At 55.0% G+C, this 23,697-nt stretch overlaps 2 protein-coding genes across 6 annotated transcripts; one reads left to right on the forward strand and one right to left on the reverse strand.

Annotated features, from left to right (window-relative positions):
- Positions 1 to 1,100: 1,100 nt before the first annotated feature.
- LOC129147422 (keratin-associated protein 4-12-like) lies at positions 1,101 to 2,042 on the reverse strand. Its single transcript, XM_054709440.1, has one exon. The coding sequence runs from the start codon at positions 2,040 to 2,042 to the stop codon at positions 1,101 to 1,103; it is 942 nt and encodes a 313-aa protein (XP_054565415.1).
- Positions 2,043 to 5,183: 3,141 nt separating this feature from the next.
- LOC103289254 (keratin-associated protein 4-3-like) lies at positions 5,184 to 15,939 on the forward strand. 5 transcript variants are annotated; one of them, XM_054709241.1, is made up of 3 exons: positions 5,184 to 5,778; positions 10,561 to 10,583; positions 15,784 to 15,939. In XM_054709241.1, the coding sequence occupies exons 1-3, from the start codon at positions 5,184 to 5,186 to the stop codon at positions 15,937 to 15,939; spliced, it is 774 nt and encodes a 257-aa protein (XP_054565216.1). The 5 variants fall into 5 exon arrangements, with proteins under 5 accessions (XP_054565216.1, XP_054565217.1, XP_054565218.1 ...); XM_054709242.1 differs by lacking the exons at positions 10,561 to 10,583; positions 15,784 to 15,939 and having other exon boundaries at positions 5,184 to 5,545; positions 5,588 to 5,915; XM_054709243.1 differs by lacking the exons at positions 10,561 to 10,583; positions 15,784 to 15,939 and having other exon boundaries at positions 5,184 to 5,280; positions 5,386 to 5,915.
- The last annotated feature ends 7,758 nt before the right edge of the window (positions 15,940 to 23,697 follow it).

The raw sequence follows: 23,697 nt of genomic DNA on the forward strand, positions 1-23,697 counted from the left end.
GGACTGTACCTTAACGCAACGGCCGTTATTATATCATTAGCGTAGGACTGCATATGTCCTCCAATGGGAGTACACACAGGTTGGGCGGAAGTCAGAGTGAATCTTCTCACGTTAACCACCAGTGACACATGTGGGAATCTGTGCTTCCCATCCCATCACGGCTGCAGGCCCTCCTGGACTGAAGCTTCTACTCCTATGAGAGCACATTTTTGTCAGGGACATAGTCTAGGTCAGAACGGTCATCTGGTCAGTTTGGACTTTCATGTGAGTAGAGTCGCAGGAAGAGAATGCAGTTCCTATTTGGTGAGGGACACTTAGCATGAAAGGTAGAGAGCAGAGAGAAGTACATCTGGAATGTGGGGATTTGCGGAGTGTGTGCATGCCCAGTGACAACATTAACCGGAGGCTTCCGTGGGATATAAGACTCTCCTGGATCTGAGTCAGTCCAGTCTTAGCTACGTGACCTTAATCAATTAATGGGGGTTCCCCCCTAAAAGCAGAGATACTTCTTGTGGGGGCTGTTCTGATGCTCAGAAGGGATAATGCATATAGTATTGCAGTATGTATTTAAATCCCTATGTCAGGAATTCATTGCAATAAATAAAACACAATATGGATGAATTATGCTTTAGAATTTATTAAGAAACAAAGGTAAGACTCCTGCATTTAGGAATACAGTCAAAGTGATCATAAAAAAAGAAAGCCTGTTACAAGAAGCATGACTACATTGATAAAGAACATACAATTATGAGGATTATTTATCAGTTGCAAAACCTTTTAAAAATTATAAGAATTTGTTTTACTAAGTCACACAGAGGGAGAGGGTGAAGACCTTGACTACAGACTCAAAGCAGAGACCAGAGCTCCATATCGAGGATGCAGGAAGCTGGCACATGATCTACCCACCCGGGAGGGAGAGGATCAGGGGCGTCCTGTGCGCCCCATCAGGCTGATTCAGAAGCTTGTATCAGGCAAATGAGTCACAGAAAATTATGGTCAAGCATGCTGGTTGCTAAGTCTAGAAAGTGAACAAGTTTCCAAAATGGCAAGTCAGTTAGCTGAAGATGTTATGCTCAGATAGTGGTTTTCTGACAAGATGATCAGCAGCAGGAAGGCTGGCAGCAGCTGGACACACAGCAAGGGCGGCAGCAGCAGCTGGGCCGGCAGCAGGTGGTTCTACAGCAGGTGGTCTGACAGCAGGTTGGGCGGCAGCAAGGCTGGCAGCAGCTGGACCCACAGCAAGGCTGGCAGCAGCTAGATCCACAGCAGGGGCGGCAGCAGCTGGACACACAGCAGGGGCGGCAGCAGCTGGACCCACAGCAGGGGCGGCAGCAGCTGGACACACAGCAGGGGCGGCAGCAGCTGGACACACAGCAGGGGCGGCAGCAGCTAGATCCACAGCATGGGCGGCAGCAGCTGGACACACAGCAGGGGCGGCAGCAAGGCTGGCAGCAGCTGGACACACAGCAGGGGCGGCAGCAAGGCTGGCAGCAGCTGGACACACAGCAAGGGCGGCAGCAAGGCTGGCAGCAGCTGGACACACAGCATGGGCGGCAGCAGCTGGACACACAGCAAGGGCGGCAGCAAGGCTGGCAGCAGCTGGACCCACAGCAGGGGCGGCAGCAAGGCTGGCAGCAGCTGGACACACAGCAGGGGCGGCAGCAAGGCTGGCAGCAGCTGGACACACAGCAGGGGCGGCAGCAAGGCTGGCAGCAGCTGGACACACAGCAGGGGCGGCAGCAAGGCTGGCAGCAGCTGGACACACAGCAGGGGCGGCAGCAAGGCTGGCAGCAGCTGGACACACAGCAGGGGCGGCAGCAAGGCTGGCAGCAGCTGGACCCACAGCAGGGGCGGCAGCAAGGCTGGCAGCAGCTGGACACACAGCAGGGGCGGCAGCAAGGCTGGCAGCAGCTGGACACACAGCATGGGCGGCAGCAGCTAGACACACAGCAGGGGCGGCAGCAGCAGCTGGGCCGGCAACAGCTGGATCCACAACAGCTGGATCCACAGCAGGTGGGCTGGCAGCAAGGGGAACAGCACATGGTGTCAGGTGTAGAAGGTGAGTTTGTGTTCAGAGGTGAGTTTCTCAGATTCTGAGGACTTCTTCTGTTCTGGGGTTTTTATACACTGGGCCCCCAATGTTGGGACCAATCAGTAGTACTTTCCTTGTTTTTGTTTATGTTGTTTTGGTAATCACAGGGAAATTGTCAAGGAGGAAGTTGTTCCCTAAGTGATATGAATCTTTAGAAAATTGGTGTTTAATGTGTTCCTTAATTGAGAATAACTCATAGAAACTTTTATAGATAAAAGGTAGTCACATCATCAGCATACTACTGAAAGCAATCTATAGATTCAGTGCAATCCCCATGAAATTTCCCATGTCAGAAATAGAAAAAAAAACACAATCCTAAAATTTATATGGGATGACAAGAGACCCAGGATAGCAAAAGCCATCTTGAGAAAGAAGATCAAATCTGGAGGCACCATGCTCTCTGATTTCAAACTATATTACAAAGCTATAGTAATAAAAACAGCATGGCATTTGGCATAAAAACAGACACATAGATCCAAGGGACAGAACAGAGAGCCCAGAATTAAACCCAAATATATATGGTCAACTAATTTATGACAAAGGAGCCAAGAATACACTATGGGGAAAGGTCAGTCTTTTCACTAAATGGTATTGGGAAAACAGTGAAGCCACCTGCGGAGGAATAAAACTGGGCCACTATCTTACACCATATGCAAAAATTAACTCAAAATGACTCAAATACTTGAATGTAAGCTCTGAAACTATAAAATTCCTAGAAGAAAACATAGGCAGTAGGCTCATTCACATAGATCTTGGCAATAATTTTTTTGGAGTTGACACCAACACAATGGCAAGAAAACTAAAAAAGTGAAACTACAGCAAACTAAAAAGCTTCTATATAGCAAAGGAAAGCATTAGCAAAATAAAAAGACAACCTACTGAATGGGAGCAAATATTTGCCAACTGTATAGTTGATGCTGGGCTAACTTCCAAAATATATGAAGAACTTATATGTCAATAGCAAAAAACAAATGGTCACATCTTAAGTAATTATAGAACATCTCAAAACTCAAAAACTAGCTGACACAGTACAATCCCCAGAACTGGCTCAGATTTCACCTGTATTACATGCACTTGTGAGTGAGTGAGTGTGTGTGTGTGTGTGTGTGTGTGTGTGTGTGTTTCTATGCAGTATAGTCATATGTACTGTATGGATTTGTGTAACCACCATCTCAAGATACAGAACTGCCCTTCTCCATAAGGCTCTATCTTTGTAGCCACACCTACTCCCTCCCACTCATCATCTGACACCCTTCCCTACCACTACTCTGTTCTCCATCTCTATAATTTTATTTCAAGCATGTTCTACAAATGGAATCTTACAGTGTGTAACCTCTGGTGATTGGTTTTTCACACTCAGCATCCTTCCCTTGAGATCATGCATGTTGTTCTTTGTATCAATAGCTTTTTCCGTGGTGTATCACAGTTTGTGTGTTCCATCATTCACCTATGAAGGGCCCCTTCAACGGATTCAAGTTCAAAAAGCTTTAGACATCCTTGCACAGGAGACTAAATCTAAGATGAAAGTCACAGCCTGTCTTAGCTCTGAAAGAGTCGTTACTAATCCAATATACGGCACCTGATTTGGGGAGCAGTAAGTATACCTAAACTTCTTGGGAGTATTTATTAACTAGCCATACACCCTAATGTTGTATTCACTCTCAGAACCTCTACCCCAGGTATAACAACATCAAAAATGTTACTGCTGGTATCTGGTGAAAAAAAAGATTGAGAACTGCTGGTCTACAAATAACCCCTACACATCTCTCAGCAGAGATGAAAGCAGTTTAGAATGAAAAACACAAAAGTTTTTCCCACGTGATAGTAACCTCAGTATAAGTTCACACTCATTGCCAACCACTTTCTGCCATGACACCCTGAATTGCACACTGAATGTGTGCATTAATGAACATGAATATTATTGAGAATGGAAATGGTTTTTGAAAAAAGAAAGGAAATCCTGCCAGTTGTGATAACATGGATGGGCCTGGAAGATATACTAAGTGAAATAAATCGGTCACAGAAGGACAAATACTGCATGAATCCACTTATTTGAAATATTAAATACACAAAAGAATAGAATAAAATTTTGGTTTGCAGAGGCGGGTGTAGTAGGAAATGGTTAGCTGTTGTTCAGTGGGTATAAAATTACAGTTATACAAGGCAAATAACATCTACATGTCTGCTGTACAACGTTGTGGCTATAGTTGACAATATAATATGGTACACTTAAAATCTTGTTAAGAAGGTAAATCTTAGGTTAATGTTCTTACCACACACACAAAAAATGAAGGGGACAGAAAAAAATATTTTTGAGGTGATGGATATATTTAGTACCTTAATTATGGAAATGGTATTATGGTATATGCATAAGTCCAAATGCATCAAAATGTATACATTAGATGTGTAATATTTTGTATATTATGTATTCCTCAATAAAGCTGAGGGAAAGGAAGAAACATCGAAATTTCATGACTTATTTTTTCCTGATACACCAGTTACTTATTTCCCATCTGAAAGTCTAGAAAGTGGGCCATGATTCACAGGAGGGAAAGGAAATACCCTAAGAGTCTTATTCTCATGCCAATGGTGCCCTGATTCACATTCAACACTTCTCTGCCCACCTGACCCACAACGAATGAGACATCAAACTAAAATGCAGCTGTGTCCCCCCAAGTCACCAAAAAGAATGTGGCTTATTATCACCCAAAGGGAGACATGTTGGGCTGTGCAACATGAGACACACATACATGATATAAATGCATAAATCACGTGACAGCTTTCTTAAAGGAAGATGAAGCAAGAAAGACACATAAGAGATGATCCAGGAAGAGCTGAAGTGAGGAATGCTAACCCACCAGGAAAAGGAAACAATGTTTTCCATCCATCTTGAAAAGGTTAGCCAGGAAAACAAACCTGGCTAATTTCATAATCACCTGTTAATTAGGACAAACCAGGACAAGGAAAGAGCACAGCTTCTGATGACAGCAGCCCTTGGCAGGGTATAAAAGGGGACCTGGGGCAAGCGGACTTCCAAACCTTCCAACCCACCTTCCTGAAAACTCACTCCGAACCTCCACCCTCCGACACCATGGTCAACTCCTGCTGTGGATCCGTCTGCTCTGACCAGGGCTGTGGCCAAGGCTGCTGCCAGGAGACCTGCTGCCGCCCCACCTGCTGTGGCTCCAGCTGTGGTTCCAGCTGCTGCCGCCCCTGCTGTGGTTCCAGCTGCTGCCGCCCCTGCTGTGGTTCCAGCTGCTGCCGCCCCTGCTGTGGTTCCAGCTGCTGCCGCCCCTGCTGTGGTTCCAGCTGCTGCAGGCCAACCTGCTGCATCTCTAGCTGCTGCCGCCCCAGCTGCTGTGTGTCCAGCTGCTGCCGCCCCTCCTGCTGTGGCTCCAGCTGCTGCAGGCCAACCTGCTGCGTCTCTAGCTGCTGCCGCCCCACCTGCTGTGTGTCCAGCTGCTGCCGCCCCTGCTGTGGTTCCAGCTGCTGCAGGCCAACCTGCTGCGTCTCTAGCTGCTGCCGCCCCACCTGCTGTGGCTCCAGCTGCTGCCGCCCCTCCTGCTGTGGCTCCAGCTGCTGCCGCCCCTCCTGCTGTGGCTCCAGCTGCTGCCGCCCCTCCTGCTGTGGCTCCAGCTGCTGCCGCCCCTCCTGCTGTGGCTCCAGCTGCTGCCGCCCCTCCTGCTGTGGCTCCTGCTGTGGCTCCAGCTGCTGCCGCCCTAGCTGCTGCCCGACCATCTGTTGTAAGACCACCTGCTGCCGCCCCACCTGCTGCCAGACCACCTGCTGCCGCCCAGTCTGCTCTAGTGGTTCCTGCTGCTGACTGCCCTGACCTGTGCCCACTGGTTTTCGTCAGCCAGTCTTCTTGATGTAGTTTAACTGATCTGAGTCATGAGAGGCCAATTGTCAAAACTCAGTTCCAACTGATTCTTAAACTGACTTTGGCCTCCAAATATATTGCTCCTTCTCTCCCCCAGAGCATGTTACTATCTGTCTCCCAAATGAACACAAAGTTTGAATTTTCTCTGAAATCTTTCAACCAACATGTTATCCCAATTGATATATTTCTTCCCAGCCATCTTTTCTCATATGGAGATGTCCCTAAATCTTAAATAAATCTGAATTTCCCAGGCATACAAATACAAGAGCATCGTGTCTGATCATTGTTCCTCTTGACTTGCCATCCTTAGCTGTCAATTGTTCTGTTGTCCTTCTCTGCAGAGAGCAGAGGACAGCAGGTGATTTCAGGATGCCCCCCTCCATGCCGTCAGCATCCTTGTTTTAATATAGGAAGATGGTTTCGTACAGCAAACACTTGGATCTGTCGGCCTGTGGACTTTCTCCGGATGAAGGAGCCAGCTCTAGGCAGGCCGGGGCTCCAAGTGTGTAGAAGCAGTGCTCGACCAGTGATGGGTGCAGTGGATGCATACTCTAGCTCTTTCCTCTCGGGTGGGGGCAAGGAGCACCAGTCTCTAGAGGTCCTTGGTGGAATGGCGCCCAGCTGCCCACAGGAGTAAGCTGTTCATTCCATCATCCTGCACTGCCCTTCTTCCCTTCCCCAGATCACTTCCCAGGTTCCCTGCAGTGCCTTTTAGGATGATCTTCCAAATAAACTACTAGATCTCAAACCCCAGTTTGGGGGTCTGTTCCTGAGGGCACCCAATCTAAGGCACCAGTATTCCAAATGTAATTACTAGTGTCCGTTAACACCTTTTAAACATGCGTTATGAATGGTTGCCAACTGTCAGTGTCAACTCAGATGCAGTAACCAACAACGTCCAATAGGGGTATTCCAGTGTCCCCTGAGTAGATGGCTGTGGATTCCTTTGGGAAAGGACTGGAGTGATCAATGCTACATACACTTGCTGTGGTCCTTGGTCTTGGAGGACTGGCCTCACTTTCAATGAGTCAGTGGGTTGTAGATCTGAGAACTGGCTCAGCCTGGAAACTGGGTAAGGGGTCATAATTTCCCATTGGGATCACTGACCTCAGCCTGTGGGTCACACAGCACTTCACCCCAGTTGTCGGCCCAAATGTGCTTCCCATCACATATTTATACCCATATTACTCTTACCGTTAAATGCTGCCAGCTGGCCTCTGCTGCTTTAAGGACATTCTCATTCTCATTGCTCCTTGGGAACTAAGTTCTGTGACAATATTCCCCTACCACGAGCTCCAACCTTAGAGAATAGACCTCTCTACCTGTTCATTCCTTATTACCTTATTACAGAGGGCACCCCTGAGTCCTCCTAGGGAGCTTATTCAGCTGGTTGGGTTTCCTGGCCTTGTGACTAGATCTATTCTAGCCTATTAACTTCTCTGCACCCTTTGATCCCTTCACCCTCATCTCTGTGTAGTGCGGAACTAGATAAATCTATACTAGTTATCTATTGTTAGCTAATAATACCTCAAATGTTAGCAGCTGAAAACGAGACTCATTTACTGTCCCATAGTTTTCGTGCATCAGGAATCCCAGTACGGCTCAGCTGGGCTCTCTATTCCTTAATGAGTCATAAGGCTGCAGTCAAGGTGTTAGCTGGCACTGGCATCTCATCTCAAGTCTTAGCTGGAGAAGAATCCACTTCCAAGTTCACGGATGTAGTTGTTGACAGGATTCCGGTCCTCGAGGGCCATTGGAGTGAGAGCCTCAGTTCCCCGCTGATTGTCGAATGGAGACTGTCCTTAGTGTCGTGCCACATACTTCCCTCTCAGGGCCGCTCACTTCCTCAAAGCCTGTGAGGGCGAGAGAAAGTCGGCTAGCAAGATGAAAGTCAGTCTTGTTTAACTTAATCGCCTGATGTTGCCAGAGGCAGTTGGTTAGAAGCATGTTACTCACAGGGAGGGAATTACATAAGACCATGAACACCAAGAGGTAGAAATCACTGGGCCACCTTAGAGGCTGCCTACCACAACTCTTACATAATATTGAGTGAGAGAATAAAAACACACAATACATAGATGAAGATCCCACTTATATAAAATTAAAAAACAAGTAAAACTAAACTATAATGATTAGGATGCATACCTAAGGGGTAAAACCGTAAAGAACATCAGAGAAAAGATTACTTTAAGAATCAGGACAGGAGAAAACCAAGATGGCGGCATAGGTTAAACACCTAACCTGCAGCCGGGCACAACAATTTCAAAAATACAACTAGAGGTCAGAACGGACATCGTCCAGAACCACAGGAGAGCTGGCGGACTGAAATGCCCACAGCTGGGGGGAAGGAGAAGGCCACGGGGACAGTCGGGGAAGCCGTAAAAGCCTGAGGTATGGAGAAACGGGCGGAGACACGAGCACACGCGCCTGCGGGGAGGATGGAACCGGAGAGGAGGGGGCGGCTGATGACCTGGCCGGAGTTCACTGGCAGGAAGGAGATAAAGGCTCCGGAGTGCGCTGAGCACCGGCTCCGATTGCACTGACCCCCATCCCGGGCGAAACCCTGGGAAACTCACTCACTTTCGCAACTCCGCCGCCCCCGCCGGCCGCCCGGCCCGGGACGCTGGGGACGCCGCCGCAGCGGCGGCGCCCGGAGCCCGGCGGCCTCCCAGCACCCGTCCCCGCCGCGCAGCCCCCGCGCGCCTGGTCCCGCGGGCCACGCGCCCCGCACACCGGACGGAGGCCCGGGCGCCCTCTCCGTGCACCTCCCGGCGGCGCTAGACTTCAGTAGAGTTGACTGAATTCAAGGGATTAAAAAGTATAAATTGGGGGGACGCCGCGGCGGCGACGTCCGGAACACGGTGATGGCGGTGCCTGGAGCTCGGCGGCCGCCCAGCGCCCGTCCCAGCCGCGCAGCCCTCGCGCGCCTGGTTCCGCGGGACGCGCGCACCGCGCACCGGACGGAGGCCCGGGCGCCCTTTCCGTGCACCTCCCGGCGGCGCTAGAATTCAGTAGAGTTGACTGAATTCAAGGGATTAAAAAGTATAAATTGGGGGGACGCCGCGGCGGCGACGTCCGGAACACGGTGATGGCGGTGCCTGGAGCTCGGCGGCCGCCCAGCGCCCGTCCCAGCCGCGCAGCCCTCGCGCGCCTGGTTCCGCGGGACGCGCGCACCACGCACCGGACGGAGGCCCGGGCGCCCTTTCCCTGCACCTCCCGGCGGCGCTAGACTTCAGTAGAGTTGACTGAAATGAAGGGATTAAGAAGTACAAATTGAGAAGTTTGAAAAAGATGGCGGCGGAGGTTAAAGGCTGTTCTGTTGCCTCGCACCCAGCGAAATCGGAGGGGATGAGGTGTGGAGGTGCGTGGGTCTGGCTGGTGGCGGGGGAAAGGGGCTTTTGTTCCAAACCTAAGGGAGATTAGCTCTCCATCACCCTGAAACCCATCTTCTGGCGAACCCCGGGAGACCCAGATGCCTGCGGGGAGAGGCGGGACTCTTGCAGAGGTGCGCCCAGCAATCAGTGTTTGCTGCGCTGGAGTGCGGAACGAGGGGACTTAGATACATGGAAGGCAGAAGGACCAGACTCACAGCCATCGAGGCTCGCCGCACCATGGCCTGTTGGCGCCCTGAGACCCCACCCCGCCCTGGGACCCGCCCCGCCCTGGGACCCGCCCCGCATGTTTTGAAGACCTGCCCCGCAAGTCTTGCAGGCACACCTGCGCCCCAAGCAACGGCTTATGCATGTGGGTGGCCTGCCCTCTGGCAGCGGACCAGATGATCTGCTGTTCTAGTCGGACTGCTCCAGGGCCACTCAGACAGGAGGAAGAAACTACAGTTTTTGCTGTAATCCTTGCTGAGTGCCTAAGGCAGTAGCTGATCTACACCCCATTGGAGACCCAGAAACGAGGGCATCTAGTGGTCTGTGGGAGATGACACCAGATTTAAACCACGTGCATAAGGGACACATTCAACGGGAATATTCAGTGAGCGCCAAAGCTTTGCTGCACCAAGACCCGGCCCATAAACGTGTCTTCTGCACAGCAACTCTTCCTTTATAGACAAAGAGAGCCCCCCCAGTGACACCAACAACAATCAAGACTTAACTATACAAAGGAGGACCAAGATGGAGGCATAGGGCGGAAGCCTGATTGTTGCCTACCACAACAACTTTGAGACTACGACAAGAGAGCAGAGCAGACACCATCCAAGACCACCATAGGGCTGGCTGAGTAGATGCTCTACAACTAGAATAAAAGAGGGGTATGTGGGATGATGCTGATGCCGGTGACCCAAAGACCACACTTTAAGAACTACAGCTCAGGCGACACAAAAGAACTATGGCTCAGGCGATACAACAGCGGCCTGGAACGTGCTCGGCGCAGTTCCCCCGGCGGTCTCCGGCTGAGGGGACGGCTCCACTGGCAGCCAAGCACGGACAGACGAGCCCCTATGAGACAAGGGGTGGGAGACTCCGCGCTTGCTGACCTCTGAGTCCGTCAAGAATCTCAACGCCCCGGAAGCGGCCAGGTGCGCATGCTCGGCGACCGGCCACCTATGCAGACCCAAGGGCCGACGCAGCGACGCCAGACTGGCCCACCGCCATGCACCGGGTGCACCGGAACTTCGCCGAGCTGCCGCCCGACGAGTTCCGCAGCAGCCATACTGGAGCTCTGGAAGGATGGCCAGGGGAATTGCTGAGGGGGGATTGACCGGCAGGAATTGGGATCGGGAAGACGGGGCCCCGCTGAGACCCGGGTGCGGGCGGGGTTGCGCGCCTCTGGACTCGGGTGTGGTCACACGCCTCTGGGTATAAGTGAGGCCTCACGTCCCTGGGTCTAGGTGAGGCCACATGCCCCTGGGTCCAGGTGAGGCAGGACTCCGGGTCCGGGTGAGGCCAAGTGCCCCTGGACCCGGATGACGCTGGACCCCATGCCCGGGCGAGGCCAAGCGCCCCTGGGTCTGGGAGAGCCCACACACCCCTGGGTCCAGGCGAGACCATGTGTCCCTGGATCCGGGTGAGGCTGCGTGCACCTAGGCCCGGGTGAGCCCAAGTGGCCCTGGGTCTGGGAGAGGCCAAGCGTCCCTGGGTGCGGGTGAGACCATGTGTCCCTGGATCCGGGTGAGGCCTCGTGCACCTTGGCCCGGGTGAGGCCACGTGCCCCTGGGTCTGGGAGAGGCCAAGCGTCCCTGGGTCCGGGCGAGACCATGCGTCCCTGGATCCGGATGAGGCCTCGTGCACCTAGGCCCGGGTGAGCCCAAGTGGCCCTGGGTCTGGGAGAGGCCAAGCGTCCCTGGGTCCGGGTGAGACCATGTGTCCCTGGATCCGGGTGATGCCTTGTGCACCTAGGCCCGGGTGAGCCCAAGTGGCCCTGGGTCTGGGAGAGGCCAAGCGTCCCTGGGTACGGGTGAGACCATGTGTCCCTGGATCCGGGTGAGGCCTCGTGCACCTAGGCCCGGGTGAGCCCAAGTGGCCCTGGGTCGGGGAGAGGCCAAGCGTCCCTGGGTCCGGGTGAGACCATGTGTCCCTGGATCCGGGTGAGGCCTCGTGCACCTAGGCCCGGGTGAGCCCAAGTGGCCCTGGGTCTGGGAGAGGCCAAGCGTCCCTGGGTCCGGGTGAGACCATGTGTCCCTGGATCCGGGTGAGGCCTCGTGCACCTAGGCCCGGGTGAGCCCAAGTGGCCCTGGGTCTGGGAGAGGCCAAGCGTCCCTGGGTCCGGGTGAGACCATCTGTCCCTGGATCCGGGTGACGCCTCGTGCACCTAGGCCCGGGTGAGCCCAAGTGGCCCTGGGTCTGGGAGAGGCCAAGCGTCCCTGAGTCCGGGTGAGACCATGCGTCCCTGGATCCGGATGAGGCCTCGTGCACCTAGGCCCGGGTGAGCCCAAGAGGCCCTGGGTCTGGGAGAGGCCAAGCGTCCCTGGGTCCGGGTGAGACCATGTGTCCCTGGATCCGGACGAGGCCTCGTGCGCCTAGGCCCGGGTGAGCCCAAGTGGCCCTGGGTCTGGGAGAGGCCAAGCGTCCCTGGGTCCGGGTGAGACCATGCGTCCCTGGATCCGGATGAGGACTCGTGCGCCTAGGCCCGGGTGAGCCCAAGAGGCCCTGGGTCTGGGAGAGGCCAAGCGTCCCTGGGTCCGGGTGAGACCATGTGTCCCTGGATCCGGATGAGGCCTCGTGCACCTAGGCCCGGGTGAGCCCAAGTGGCCCTGGGTCTGGGAGAGGCCAAGCGTCCCTGAGTCCGGGTGAGACCATGTGTCCCTGGATCCGGGTGAGGCCTCGTGCACCTAGGCCCGGGTGAGCCCAAGTGGCCCTGGGTCTGGGAGAGGCCAAGCGTCCCTGGGTCCGGGTGAAACCATGTGTCCCTGGATCCGGGTGAGGCCTCGTGCACCTAGGCCCGGGTGAGCCCAAGTGGCCCTGGGTCTGGGAGAGGCCAAGCGTCCCTGGGTCCGGGTGAGACCATGTGTCCCTGGATCCGGGTGAGGCCTCGTGCACCTAGGCCCGGGTGAGCCCAAGTGGCCCTGGGTCTGGGAGAGGCCAAGCGTCCCTGGGTCCGGGTGAGACCATGTGTCCCTGGATCCGGGTGAGCCCTCGTGCACCTAGGCCCGGGTGAGCCCAAGTGGCCCTGGGTCTGGGAGAGGCCAAGCATCCCTGGGTCCGGGTGAGACCATGTGTCCCAGGATCCGGGTGAGGCCTCGTGCACCTAGGCCCGGGTGAGCCCAAGTGGCCCTGGGTCTGGGAGAGGCCAAGTGTCCCTGGGTCCGGGTGAGACCATGTGTCCCTGGATCCGGGTGAGGCCTCGTGCACCTAGGCCCGGGTGAGCCCAAGTGGCCCTGGGTCTGGGAGAGGCCAAGCGTCCCTGGGTCCGGGTGAGACCATGTGTCCCTGGATCCGGGTGAGGCCTCGTGCACCTAGGCCCGGGTGAGCCCAAGTGGCCCTGGGTCTGGGAGAGGCCAAGTGTCCCTGGGTCCGGGTGAGACCATGTGTCCCTGGATCCGGGTGAGGCCTCGTGCACCTAGGCCCGGGTGAGCCCAAGAGGCCCTGGGTCTGGGAGAGGCCAAGCGTCCCTGGGTCCGGGTGAGACCATGTGTCCCTGGATCCGGATGAGGCCTCGTGCACCTAGGCCCGGGTGAGCCCAAGTGGCCCTGGGTCTGGGAGTGGCCAAACGTTCCTGGGTCTGGGTGTGACCATGTGTCCCTGGATCCGAGTGAGGCCTCGTGAACCTAGGCCCGGGTGAGGCCACGTGCCCCTGGGTCTGGGAGAGGCCAAGCGTCCCTGGGTCCGGGTGAGACCATGCGTCCCTGGATCCGGATGAGGCCTCGTGCACCTAGGCCCGGGTGAGGCCACGTGCCCCTGGGTCTGGGAGAGGCCAAGCGTCCCTGGGTCCGGGTGAGACCATGCGTCCCTGGATCCGGATGAGGCCTCGTGCACCTAGGCCCGGGTGAGCCCAAGTGGCCCTGGGTCTGGGAGAGGCCAAGCGTCCCTGGGTCCGGGAGAGACCATGTGTCCCTGGATCCAGGTGAGGCCTTGTGCAACTAAGCCCGGGTGAGGCCACGTGCCCCTGGGTCTGGGAGAGGCCAAGTGTCCTTGGGTACGGGTGAAGCCAGATCCTGGGTCCGGGTGAGGCCGTGCGCCCCTGGATCCATCCGGGTGAGGCTGGGTCCCAGGCCCGGGTGAGACCACGCGCCCCTTGGATATGGGTGAGGCCACGTGCCCCTTAGTCCAGGTGACGCCGTGCCCCTGGGATCGGCCGAGACCAAACCAGAGGGAGACAGACCTCCATTACCACCATTTGTCCACCATCCAGAGCTGAGGGGTCAGTGCTGACATGTACACATAAGGAACTACTGGACATCGAAATTGGGTCTCAAAAGAACTGTTGGTCCAGGGGGAAGCTCGCTACAGATTGATTCATTTGCCTGTCAGCATAAATATTATTGCTCGTCTCACATTCAGTTCTTATTAGTATATATCTAGTGACATTTGATCTCGTTCATCTAGAGGAAATGATGAACAACATAGACTGAGGAACAAGAACAGAACCAGAATCAAGGAGGCATCGATCGGACTATCGGGCCTCAGAGGGAGGATACGGGAGGGTAGGGGGAGGGTGGGGGGGAGGGGGAGAGTTCAACCAAAGGACCTGTATGCATGCATATAAGCCTATCCAACGGTTAAGTTCAACAGGGGATCGGGGCATGCGTGGGGAGAGGGGTGGGATGGGAATGGGGGGATGAGGACAAATATGTGACACCTTAATCAATAAAGAAATTAAAAAAAAAAAAAAAAAAAAAAAAAAAAAAAAAAGAATCAGGACAGTAAGAATCAGGGGAGAAGGAGAGCAATGTGGTCAAGAGAAGACATATCCAGGGCCCTCTTGGTGACAGCAATGTTTTTTTGTTTGACTTGGGTGTTGGGATAGATAGATGCTTGCTTCATAATTATTTATTACATTATACATGTATGTTTTATACACTTTTCAGTATAAAAAATTGAATCTAAAGTTTTGCTTTCTGTAGTTTTAGTTACCCACAGTCACCCATGGTCTGAAAATAGTAAATGGAAAATTCCAGAAATAAACAATTCGTAAGTTTTAAGTTGCACGCCATTCTGAGTAGCATGGTGAAATCTCACACTGCCCTGCTCCATTCCACCTGGGTAGTGAATCCTCCCTTTGTCAAGTAAATCCATACTGTATACCCTACTCACTGTAAGTCACTTAGTAGCTGTCTCAGGTATTAGGTCAACTGCCTTGGTATTGCAGTGCTTGTGTTTAAGTAACTCTTGTTCACTTAATAATGGCCCCAAAGTGTAAAAGAGGGAAAATGGAGACTGGAAAAGACTGGGGCGGAGGGTGCATGAGGCAATGTGCAGAGGATGTTTCGTTGAGTTGAACACTTCAAACCTGTATAGTTTTACAAACCAATATCATCCCAATAAATTCAATTTAAAAATAACTGAGGAGGGAAAGTGTACTGAACCGAATGAGGTGATCAGGAACTGTATCTTATGACTAGATTATGAACAAAGCAAGAACAATGCTGACATCCTTTTATTTGAAAAGTTTGAGTAATTCTCAATTAAGAAACCTATTAAGAAACATATCTGCTACTTATTAAAACATTTAGAGAATAACTTCCTTTTTTACCATTCCCCAGTGACTGTGGAAAACAATAACAACAACAAGGAAAGTTCTGCTCATTGGTCCACATTGGGTGGGAGAGCGTTTAAAAGCCCCCGGATAGAAGGGGAGTCCTCAGCATCTGAGAAACTCACCTCTGAACACAAACTCACCTACACCTGACACCATGTGCTGCTCCCCTTGCTGCCAGCCCACCTGCTGCAGGCCCACCTGCTGTGGGTCCAGCTGTGGATCTAGCTGCTGCCAGCCTTGCTGCCGGCCATGCTGTGTGTCCAGCTGCTGCCAGCTTTGCTGCCGCCCCTGCTGTGTGTCCAGCTGCTGCCAGCCTTGCTGCCGCCCCTGCTGTGGGTCCACCTGCTGCCAGCCTTGCTGCCGCCCCTGCTGTGGGTCCAGCTGCTGCCAGCCTTGCTGCCGCCCTTGCTGTGTGTCCAGCTGCTGCCAGCCTTGCTGCCGCCCCTGCTGTATGTCCAGCTGCTGCCAGCCTTGCTGCCGCCCCTGCTGTGTGTCCAGCTGCTGCCAGCCTTGCTGCCGCCCCTGCTGTGGGTCCAGCTGCTGCCAGCCTTGCTGCCGCCCATGCTGTGGGTCCAGCTGCTGCCAGCCTTGCTGCCGCCCCTGCTGTGTGTCCAGCTGCTGCCAGCCTTGCTGCCGCCCCTGCTGTGGGTCCAGCTGCTGCCAGCCTTGCTGCCGCCCCTGCTGTGTGTCCAGCTGCTGCCAGCCTTGCTGCCGACCAACCTGGTGTCAGACCACCTGCTGTAGAACCACCTGCTGCCGGCCCAGCTGCTGCTGCCGCCCCTGCTGTGTGTCCAGCTGCGGCCAGCCTTCTTGCTGCTGATCACCTCACCAAAGAACCACCATGTTCACACAACACCTGTTAACTGACTCGCCATTTTGGACACAAATTTACTTCCTCAACTTGGCTGGCAACCCGCATGCTCTACCTTGATTTCTGTGACTCGTGTGTGATACAAGCTTCTGAATCAGCTGGATGGAGAGCAGAGGACGTCCCCAATCAGCTTCCTCCCATGTGGGTGGAACATGTGTCAGCTTCGTGCATCCTCGATACGGAGCTCTGGTCTCTGCTTTGACTCTGTGGTCAAGGTCTTCACCCTCTCCCTCTGTAACTTAGAAAAAGGAATTCTTGTAACTGTTACATAGGTTTTCTGCAACTGCTGAAAATCTTCTCAATCCTGTTTTCTTTTCCCGTGCACTCCTGGTTCCCGTAATCCTGCTTTCTTCTTTCATGCTCACTCTGAGTTGGCTCCCTACATACAGGTAGTTTTACCACTATTTCTTAATAAATTCTGTCCATTCCATATTACGTTTGGTTTTATTGTACAGCATCCTGATGGAGGGATTTACACACATGTTGCACATCATATGCATGATCCATTCTGAGCTTCATGCAGTCCCCCCAAAATAATTATCTCCATTCTTCATTTGAGAACATTTCACGGGGTCATGTTAGACAGCTGATTTGGACAGACTCAGACCCAAGACTGTATCTTCTGCTTCTGCTCAATGATACTTAAGTTTTTTTTTTTTTTTTTTTATTTCTTTATTGATTAAGGTGTCACATATTTGTCCTCATCCCCCCATTCCCATCCCACCCCTCTCCCCACGCATGCCCCAATCCCCTGTTGAACTTAACCGTTGGACAGGCTTATATGCATGCATACAGGTCCTTTGGTTGAACTCTCCCCCTCCCCCCACCCTCCCCCTACCCTCCCCTATCCTCCCTCTGAGGCCCGATAGTCCGATCGATGCCTCCTTGATTCTGGTTCTGTTCTTGTTCCTCAGTCTATGTTGTTCATCATTTCCTCTAGATGAATGAGATCAAATGTCACTAGATATATACTAATAAGAACTGAATGTGAGACGAGCAATAATATTTATGCTGACAGGCAAATGAATCAATCTGTAGCGAGCTTCCCCCTGGACCAACAGTTCTTTTGAGACCCAATTTCGATGTCCAGTAGTTCCTTATGTGTACATGTCAGCACTGACCCCTCAGCTCTGGATGGTGGAAAAATGGTGGTAATGGAGGTCCGACTCCCTCTGGTTTGGTCTCAGCCGAACCCAGGGGCACGGCGTCACCTGGACTAAGGGGCACGTGGCCTCACCCATACCCAAGGGGCGCGTGGTCTCACCCGGGCCTGGGACACAGCCTCACCAGGATGGATCCAGGGGCGCACGGCCTCACCCGGACCCAGGATCTGGCTTCACCCGTACCCAGGGACGCTTGGCCTCTCCCAGACCCAGGGGCACGTGGCCTCACCCGGGCTTAGTTGCACAAGGCCTCACCTGGATCCAGGGACACATGGTCTCACCCAGACCCAGGAACGTTTGGCCACTCCCAGACCCAGGGCCACTTGGGCTCACCCGGGCCTAGGTGCACGAGGCTTCATCCGGATCCAGGGACGCATGGTCTCACCCGGACCCAGGGACGCTTGGCCTCTCCCAGACCCAGGGCCACTTGGGCTCACCCGGGCCTAGGTGCACGAGGCCTCACCCGGATCCAGGGACACATGGTCTCACCCGGACCCAGGGACGCTTGGCCTCTCCCAGACCCAGGGCCACTTGGGATCACCCGGGCCTAGGTGCACGAGGCCTCACCTGGATCCAGGGACACATGGTCTCACCCGGACCCAGGGACGCTTGGCCTCTCCCCGACCCAGGGCCACTTGGGCTCACCCGGGCCTAGGTGCACGAGGCCTCACCCGGGTCCAGGGACACATGGTCTCACCCGGACCCAGGGACACTTGGCCTCTCCCAGACCCAGGGCCACTTGGGCTCACCCGGGCCTAGGTGCACGAGGCCTCACCCGGATCCTGGGACACATGGTCTCACCCGGACCCAGGGATGCTTGGCCTCTCCCAGACCCAGGGCCACTTGGGCTCACCCGGGCCTAGGTGCACGAGGCCTCACCCGGATCCAGGGACACATGGTCTCACCCGGACCCAGGGACGCTTGGCCTCTCCCCGACCCAGGGCCACTTGGGCTCACCCGGGCCTAGGTGCACGAGGCTTCACCCAGATCCTGGGACACATGGTCTCACCCGGACCCAGGGACGCTTGGCCTCTCCCAGACCCAGGGCCACTTGGGCTCACCCGGGCCTAGGTGCACGAGGCCTCATCCGGATCCAGGGACACATGGTCTCACCCGGACCCAGGGACGCTTGGCCTCTCCCAGACCCAGGGCCACTTTGGCTCACCCGGGCCTAGGTGCACGAGGCCTCATCCGGATCCAGGGACGCATGGTCTCACCCGGACCCAGGGACGCTTGGCCTCTCCCAGACCCAGGGCCACTTGGGCTCACCCGGGCCTAGGTGCACGAGGCCTCACCCGGATCCAGGGACGCATGGTCTCACCCGGACCCAGGGACGCTTGGCCTCTCCCAGACCCAGGGCCACTTGGGCTCACCCGGGCCTAGGTGCACGAGGCCTCACCCGGATCCAGGGACACATGGTCTCATCCGGACCCAGGGACGCTTGGCCTCTCCCAGACCCAGGGCCACTTGGGCTCACCTGGGCCTAGGTGCACGAGGCCTCACCCGGATCCAGGGACGCATGGTCTCACCCGGACCCAGGGACGCTTGGCCTCTCCCAGACCCAGGGCCACTTGGGCTCACCCGGGCCTAGGTGCACGAGGCCTCACCCGGATCCAGGGATGCATGGTCTCACCCGGACCCAGGGACGCTTGGCCTCTCCCAGACCCAGGGCCACTTGGGCTCACCCGGGCCTAGGTGCACGAGGCCTCACCCGGATCCAGGGACACATGGTCTCACCCGGACCCAGGGACGCTTGGCCTCTCCCAGACCCAGGGCCACTTGGGCTCACCCGGGCCTAGGTGCACGAGGCCTCACCCGGATCCAGGGACACATGGTCTCACCCGGACCCAGGGACGCTTGGCCTCTCCCCGACCCAGGGCCACTTGGGCTCACCCGGGCCTAGGTGCGCGAGGCTTCACCCAGATCCTGAGACACATGGTCTCACCCGGACCCAGGGACGCTTGGCCTCTCCCAGACCCAGGGCCACTTGGGCTCACCCGGGCCTAGGTGCACGCGGCCTCACCCGGATCCAGGGACACATGGTCTCACCCGGACCCAGGGATGCTTGGCCTCTCCCAGACCCAGGGCCACTTAGGCTCACCCGGGCCTAGGTGCACGCGGCCTCACCCGGATCCAGGGACACATGGTCTCACCCGGACCCAGGGATGCTTGGCCTCTCCCAGACCCAGGGCCACTTAGGCTCACCCGGGCCTAGGTGCACGAGGCCTCACCCGGATCCAGGGACACATGGTCTCACCCGGACCCAGGGACGCTTGGCCTCTCCCAGACCCAGGGCCACTTGGGCTCACCCGGGCCTAGGTGCACGAGGCCTCATCCGGATCCAGGGATGCATGGTCTCACCCGGACCCAGGGACGCTTGGCCTCTCCCCGACCCAGGGCCACTTGGGCTCACCCGGGCCTAGGTGCGCGAGGCTTCACCCAGATCCTGGGACACATGGTCTCACCCGGACCCAGGGACGCTTGGCCTCTCCCAGACCCAGGGCCACTTGGGCTCACCCGGGCCTAGGTGCACGAGGCCTCATCCGGATCCAGGGACGCATGGTCTCACCCGGACCCAGGGACGCTTGGCCTCTCCCAGACCCAGGGCCACTTGGGCTCACCCGGGCCTAGGTGCACGAGGCCTCACCCGGATCCAGGGACACATGGTCTCACCCGGACCCAGGGACGCTTGGCCTCTCCCAGACCCAGGGCCACTTGGGCTCACCCGGGCCTAGGTGCACGAGGCCTCACCCGGATCCAGGGACACATGGTCTCACCCGGACCCAGGGACGCTTGGCCTCTCCCAGACCCAGGGCCACTTGGGCTCACCCGGGCCTAGGTGCACGAGGCCTCACCCGGATCCAGGGACGCATGGTCTCACCCGGACCCAGGGACGCTTGGCCTCTCCCAGACCCAGGGCCACTTGGGCTCACCCGGGCCTAGGTGCACGAGGCCTCACCCGGATCCAGGGACGCATGGTCTCACCCGGACCCAGGGACGCTTGGCCTCTCCCAGACCCAGGGCCACTTGGGCTCACCCGGGCCTAGGTGCACGAGGCCTCACCCGGATCCAGGGACACATGGTCTCACCCGGACCCAGGGACGCTTGGCCTCTCCCAGACCCAGGGCCACTTGGGCTCACCCGGGCCTAGGTGCACGAGGCCTCACCCAATCCAGGGACGCATGGTCTCACCCGGACCCAGGGACGCTTGGCCTCTCCCAGACCCAGGGCCACTTGGGCTCACCCGGGCCTAGGTGCACGAGGCCTCACCCGGATCCAGGGACACATGGTCTCACCCGGACCCAGGGACGCTTGGCCTCTCCCAGACCCAGGGCCACTTGGGCTCACCCGGGCCTAGGTGCACGCGGCCTCACCCGGATCCAGTGACACATGGTCTCGCCTGGACCCAGGGGTGTGTGGGCTCTCCCAGACCCAGGGGCGCTTGGCCTCGCCTGGGCACGGGATCCAGCGTCATCCGGGTCCAGGGGCACTTGGCCTCACCCGGACCCAGAGTCCGGCCTCACCTGGACCCAGGGGCATGTGGCCTCACCTAGACCCAGGGACGTGAGGCCTCACTTATACCCAGAGGCGTGTGACCACACCCGAGCCCAGAGGCGCGCAACCCCGCCCGCACCCGGGTCTCAGCGGGGCCCCGTCTTCCCGATCCCAATTCCTGCCGGTCAATCCTCCCTCAGCAATTCCCCTGGCCATCCTTCCGGAGCTCCAGTATGGCTGCTGCAGAACTCGTTGGGCAGCGGCTCGGCGAAGCTCCGGTGCACCCGGTGCATGGCGGTGGGCCAGTCTGGCGTCGCTGTGTCGGCCCTTGGGTCTGCATCGGTGGCCGGTCGCCGAGCATGCGCACCTGGCCGCTTCCGGGGCGTTGAGATTCTTGACGGACTCAGAGGTCAGCAAGCGCGGAGTCTCCCACCCCATGTCTCATAGGGGCTCGTCTGTCCGTGCTTGGCTGCCAGTGGAGCCATCCCCTCAGCCGGAGACCGCCGGGGGAACTGCGCCGAGCACGTTCCAGGCCGCTGTTGTATCGCCTGAGCCATAGTTCTTTTGTGTCGCCTGAGCTGTAGTTCTTAAAGTGTGGTCTTTGGGTCACCGGCATCAGCATCATCCCACATCCCCCTCTTTTATTCTAGTTGTAGAGCATCTACTCAGCCAGCCCTATGGTGGTCTTGGATGGTGTCTGCTCTGCTCTCTTGTCGTAGTCTCAAAGTTGTTGTGGTAGGCAACAATCAGGCTTCCGCCCTATGCCTCCATCTTGGTCCTCCTTTGTATAGTTAAGTCTTGATTGTTGTTGGTGTCACTGAGGGGGCTCTCTTTGTCTATAAAGGAAGAGTTGCTGTGCAGGAGACACGTTTATGGGCCGGGTCTTGGTGCAGCAAAGCTTTGGCGCTCACTGAATATTCCCGTTGAATGTGTCCCTTATGCACGTGGTTGAAATCTGGTGTCATCTCCCACAGACCACTAGATGCCCTCGTTTCTGGGTCTCCAATGGGGTGTAGATCAGCTACTGCCTTAGGCACTCAGCAAGGATTACAGCAAAAACTGTAGTTTCTTCCTCCTGTCTGAGTGGCCCTGGAGCAGTCCGACTAGAACAGCAGATCATCTGGTCCGCTGCCAGAGGGCAGTCCACCCACATGCATAAGCCGTTGCTTGGGGCGCAGGTGTGCCTGCAAGACTTGCGGGGCAGGTCTTCAAGACGTGCGGGGCGGGTCCCAGGGCGGGGCGGGGTCTCAGGGCGCCAACAGGCCATGGTGCGGCGAGCCTCGATGGCTGTGAGTCTGGTCCTTCTGCCTTCCATGTATCTAAGTCCCCTCGTTCCGCACTCCAGCGCAGCAAACACTGATTGCTGGGCGCACCTCTGCAAGAGTCCCGCCTCTCCCCGCAGGCATCTGGGTCTCCCGGGGTTCGCCAGAAGATGGGTTTCAGGGTGATGGAGAGCTAATCTCCCTTAGGTTTGGAACAAAAGCCCCTTTCCCCCGCCACCAGCCAGACCCACGCACCTCCACACCTCATCCCCTCCGATTTCGCTGGGTGCGAGGCAACAGAACAGCCTTTAACCTCCGTCGCCATCTTTTTCAAACTTCTCAATTTGCACTTCTTAATCCCTTCATTTCAGACAACTTTACTGAAGTCTCGATACTTAAGTTTTAATCTCAAAAAAATTAGAAAATGTTGTGGGACTGAGCACCAGCAAGATATTAATTTGGGCCAGATAATTCTTTGTTGGCTGGGTGAAGGTGCCCTGTTGTGACCATGGAGGAGTGTTTGGCAGCATCCTGGCTTCTACCCACTAGATGCCAGTAGCACCCCTTTCTGGTTGGGCCATACAGAGCTAAGATGGGTGGGAGAAGTGGATAAATGTACAAAACACAGCAGTAAAATCTGTAGTACAGAGGAGTTATCTAAATGTGTAGAATTGGATAATAATAAGTGTGACATCAAAACTCATGGGATGCAACAAAAAAACAATGCTTTGAGGATGATTTATATGTTTAAGTATTTATATAAGAAGAGAAGAAAACCTCAAAATTAATGAGTTAAATGCTCCATCTTAAGAAGTTAAGAGAAAAGCAATAGCATTGCCCCCAAACTACACAGAAGAAAACGAATACTTAAATAAAAAAAGAGTAGAAATTAATAAAACAGAAATTAAAAAATATATATAGTGAATTCAACAAAACTGAAAGTTTATCCTTTTCAAAATTGAACAAAATAGATACAACTTTGGTAAGATTGATAAGCTTAAAATGATACCAAAATTCAATAATAATATGAAAGAAAACTTGGGCCTTAGGATATGAATAAAACAGAGTTTTATATTATTTTAATTATCTGTTGCTTTGTTACAAACTATTTATCACTGAAAACAACAACTATTTACCATTTCTCATGAGTTCATGGGCTCACCCATGCTGGGTGTCCAGCTGCTGCCAGCCTTGCTGCCGCCCATGCTGTGTGTCCAGTTCTTCTGTCTCACATGGTATTGACTGGGACACACAGAGGCAAAGGACTTGTCTCTACAACATAGCTCCCACAGCCAGTACCCATGAACCACTCAATAGAGAAGTGGGTAAAAGATGTAGCTAGGAATTTTATTTAGAGGAAACATATATAGCCAATAAATGTTAAAAATAATACTCAAAATCATAAGTAATTGAGAAAAATACAATTCAAAACCTCAGGATTCTGCCTGGCCAGCATAACTCAGTGGTTGAGCATCGACCTATGAACCAGGAGGTCATGGTTCGATTTCTGGTCAGGGCACATGCCCCAGTTGTGGGTTCCATCCCCAGTGTGTGGCATGCAGGCGTCAGCCGATCAATGAATCTCTCTCATTATTGATATTTCTATCTATTCCTCCCTGAAATCAATAAAAAATATATATTTTTTAAAACTCAAAATTCCAATTTGCACCACTATATTGAAAAACAATGTAAAAGTCTGACCATATCAAAAATTTAGGGCGGATGTAAAACTACTGAAGCTCTTGCATGTTGGGGGTGGGGTGGAGGGTGGTATAAATTTGTACAGC

This window comes from Eptesicus fuscus, chromosome 20 (genome assembly GCF_027574615.1).
Source record: "Eptesicus fuscus isolate TK198812 chromosome 20, DD_ASM_mEF_20220401, whole genome shotgun sequence".
Taxonomy (NCBI): Eukaryota; Metazoa; Chordata; class Mammalia; order Chiroptera; family Vespertilionidae; genus Eptesicus; species Eptesicus fuscus.

Excerpts from the sequence above, each read along its gene's own strand:
- LOC129147422 (XM_054709440.1), bottom strand. The coding sequence starts at position 2,042 with ATGTGCTGTTCCCCTTGCTGCCAGCCCACCTGCTGTGGATCCAGCTGT.
- LOC103289254 (XM_054709241.1), top strand. The coding sequence starts at position 5,184 with ATGGTCAACTCCTGCTGTGGATCCGTCTGCTCTGACCAGGGCTGTGGC. Across the intron at positions 5,779-10,560 it reads CTGCTGCCGCCCCTCCTGCT|ACTGGCCCACCGCCATGCAC; the intron begins GTGGCTCCTGCT and ends CAGCGACGCCAG. Across the intron at positions 10,584-15,783 it reads GGCCCACCGCCATGCACCGG|CCTTGCTGCCGCCCCTGCTG; the intron begins GTGCACCGGAAC and ends AGCTGCTGCCAG.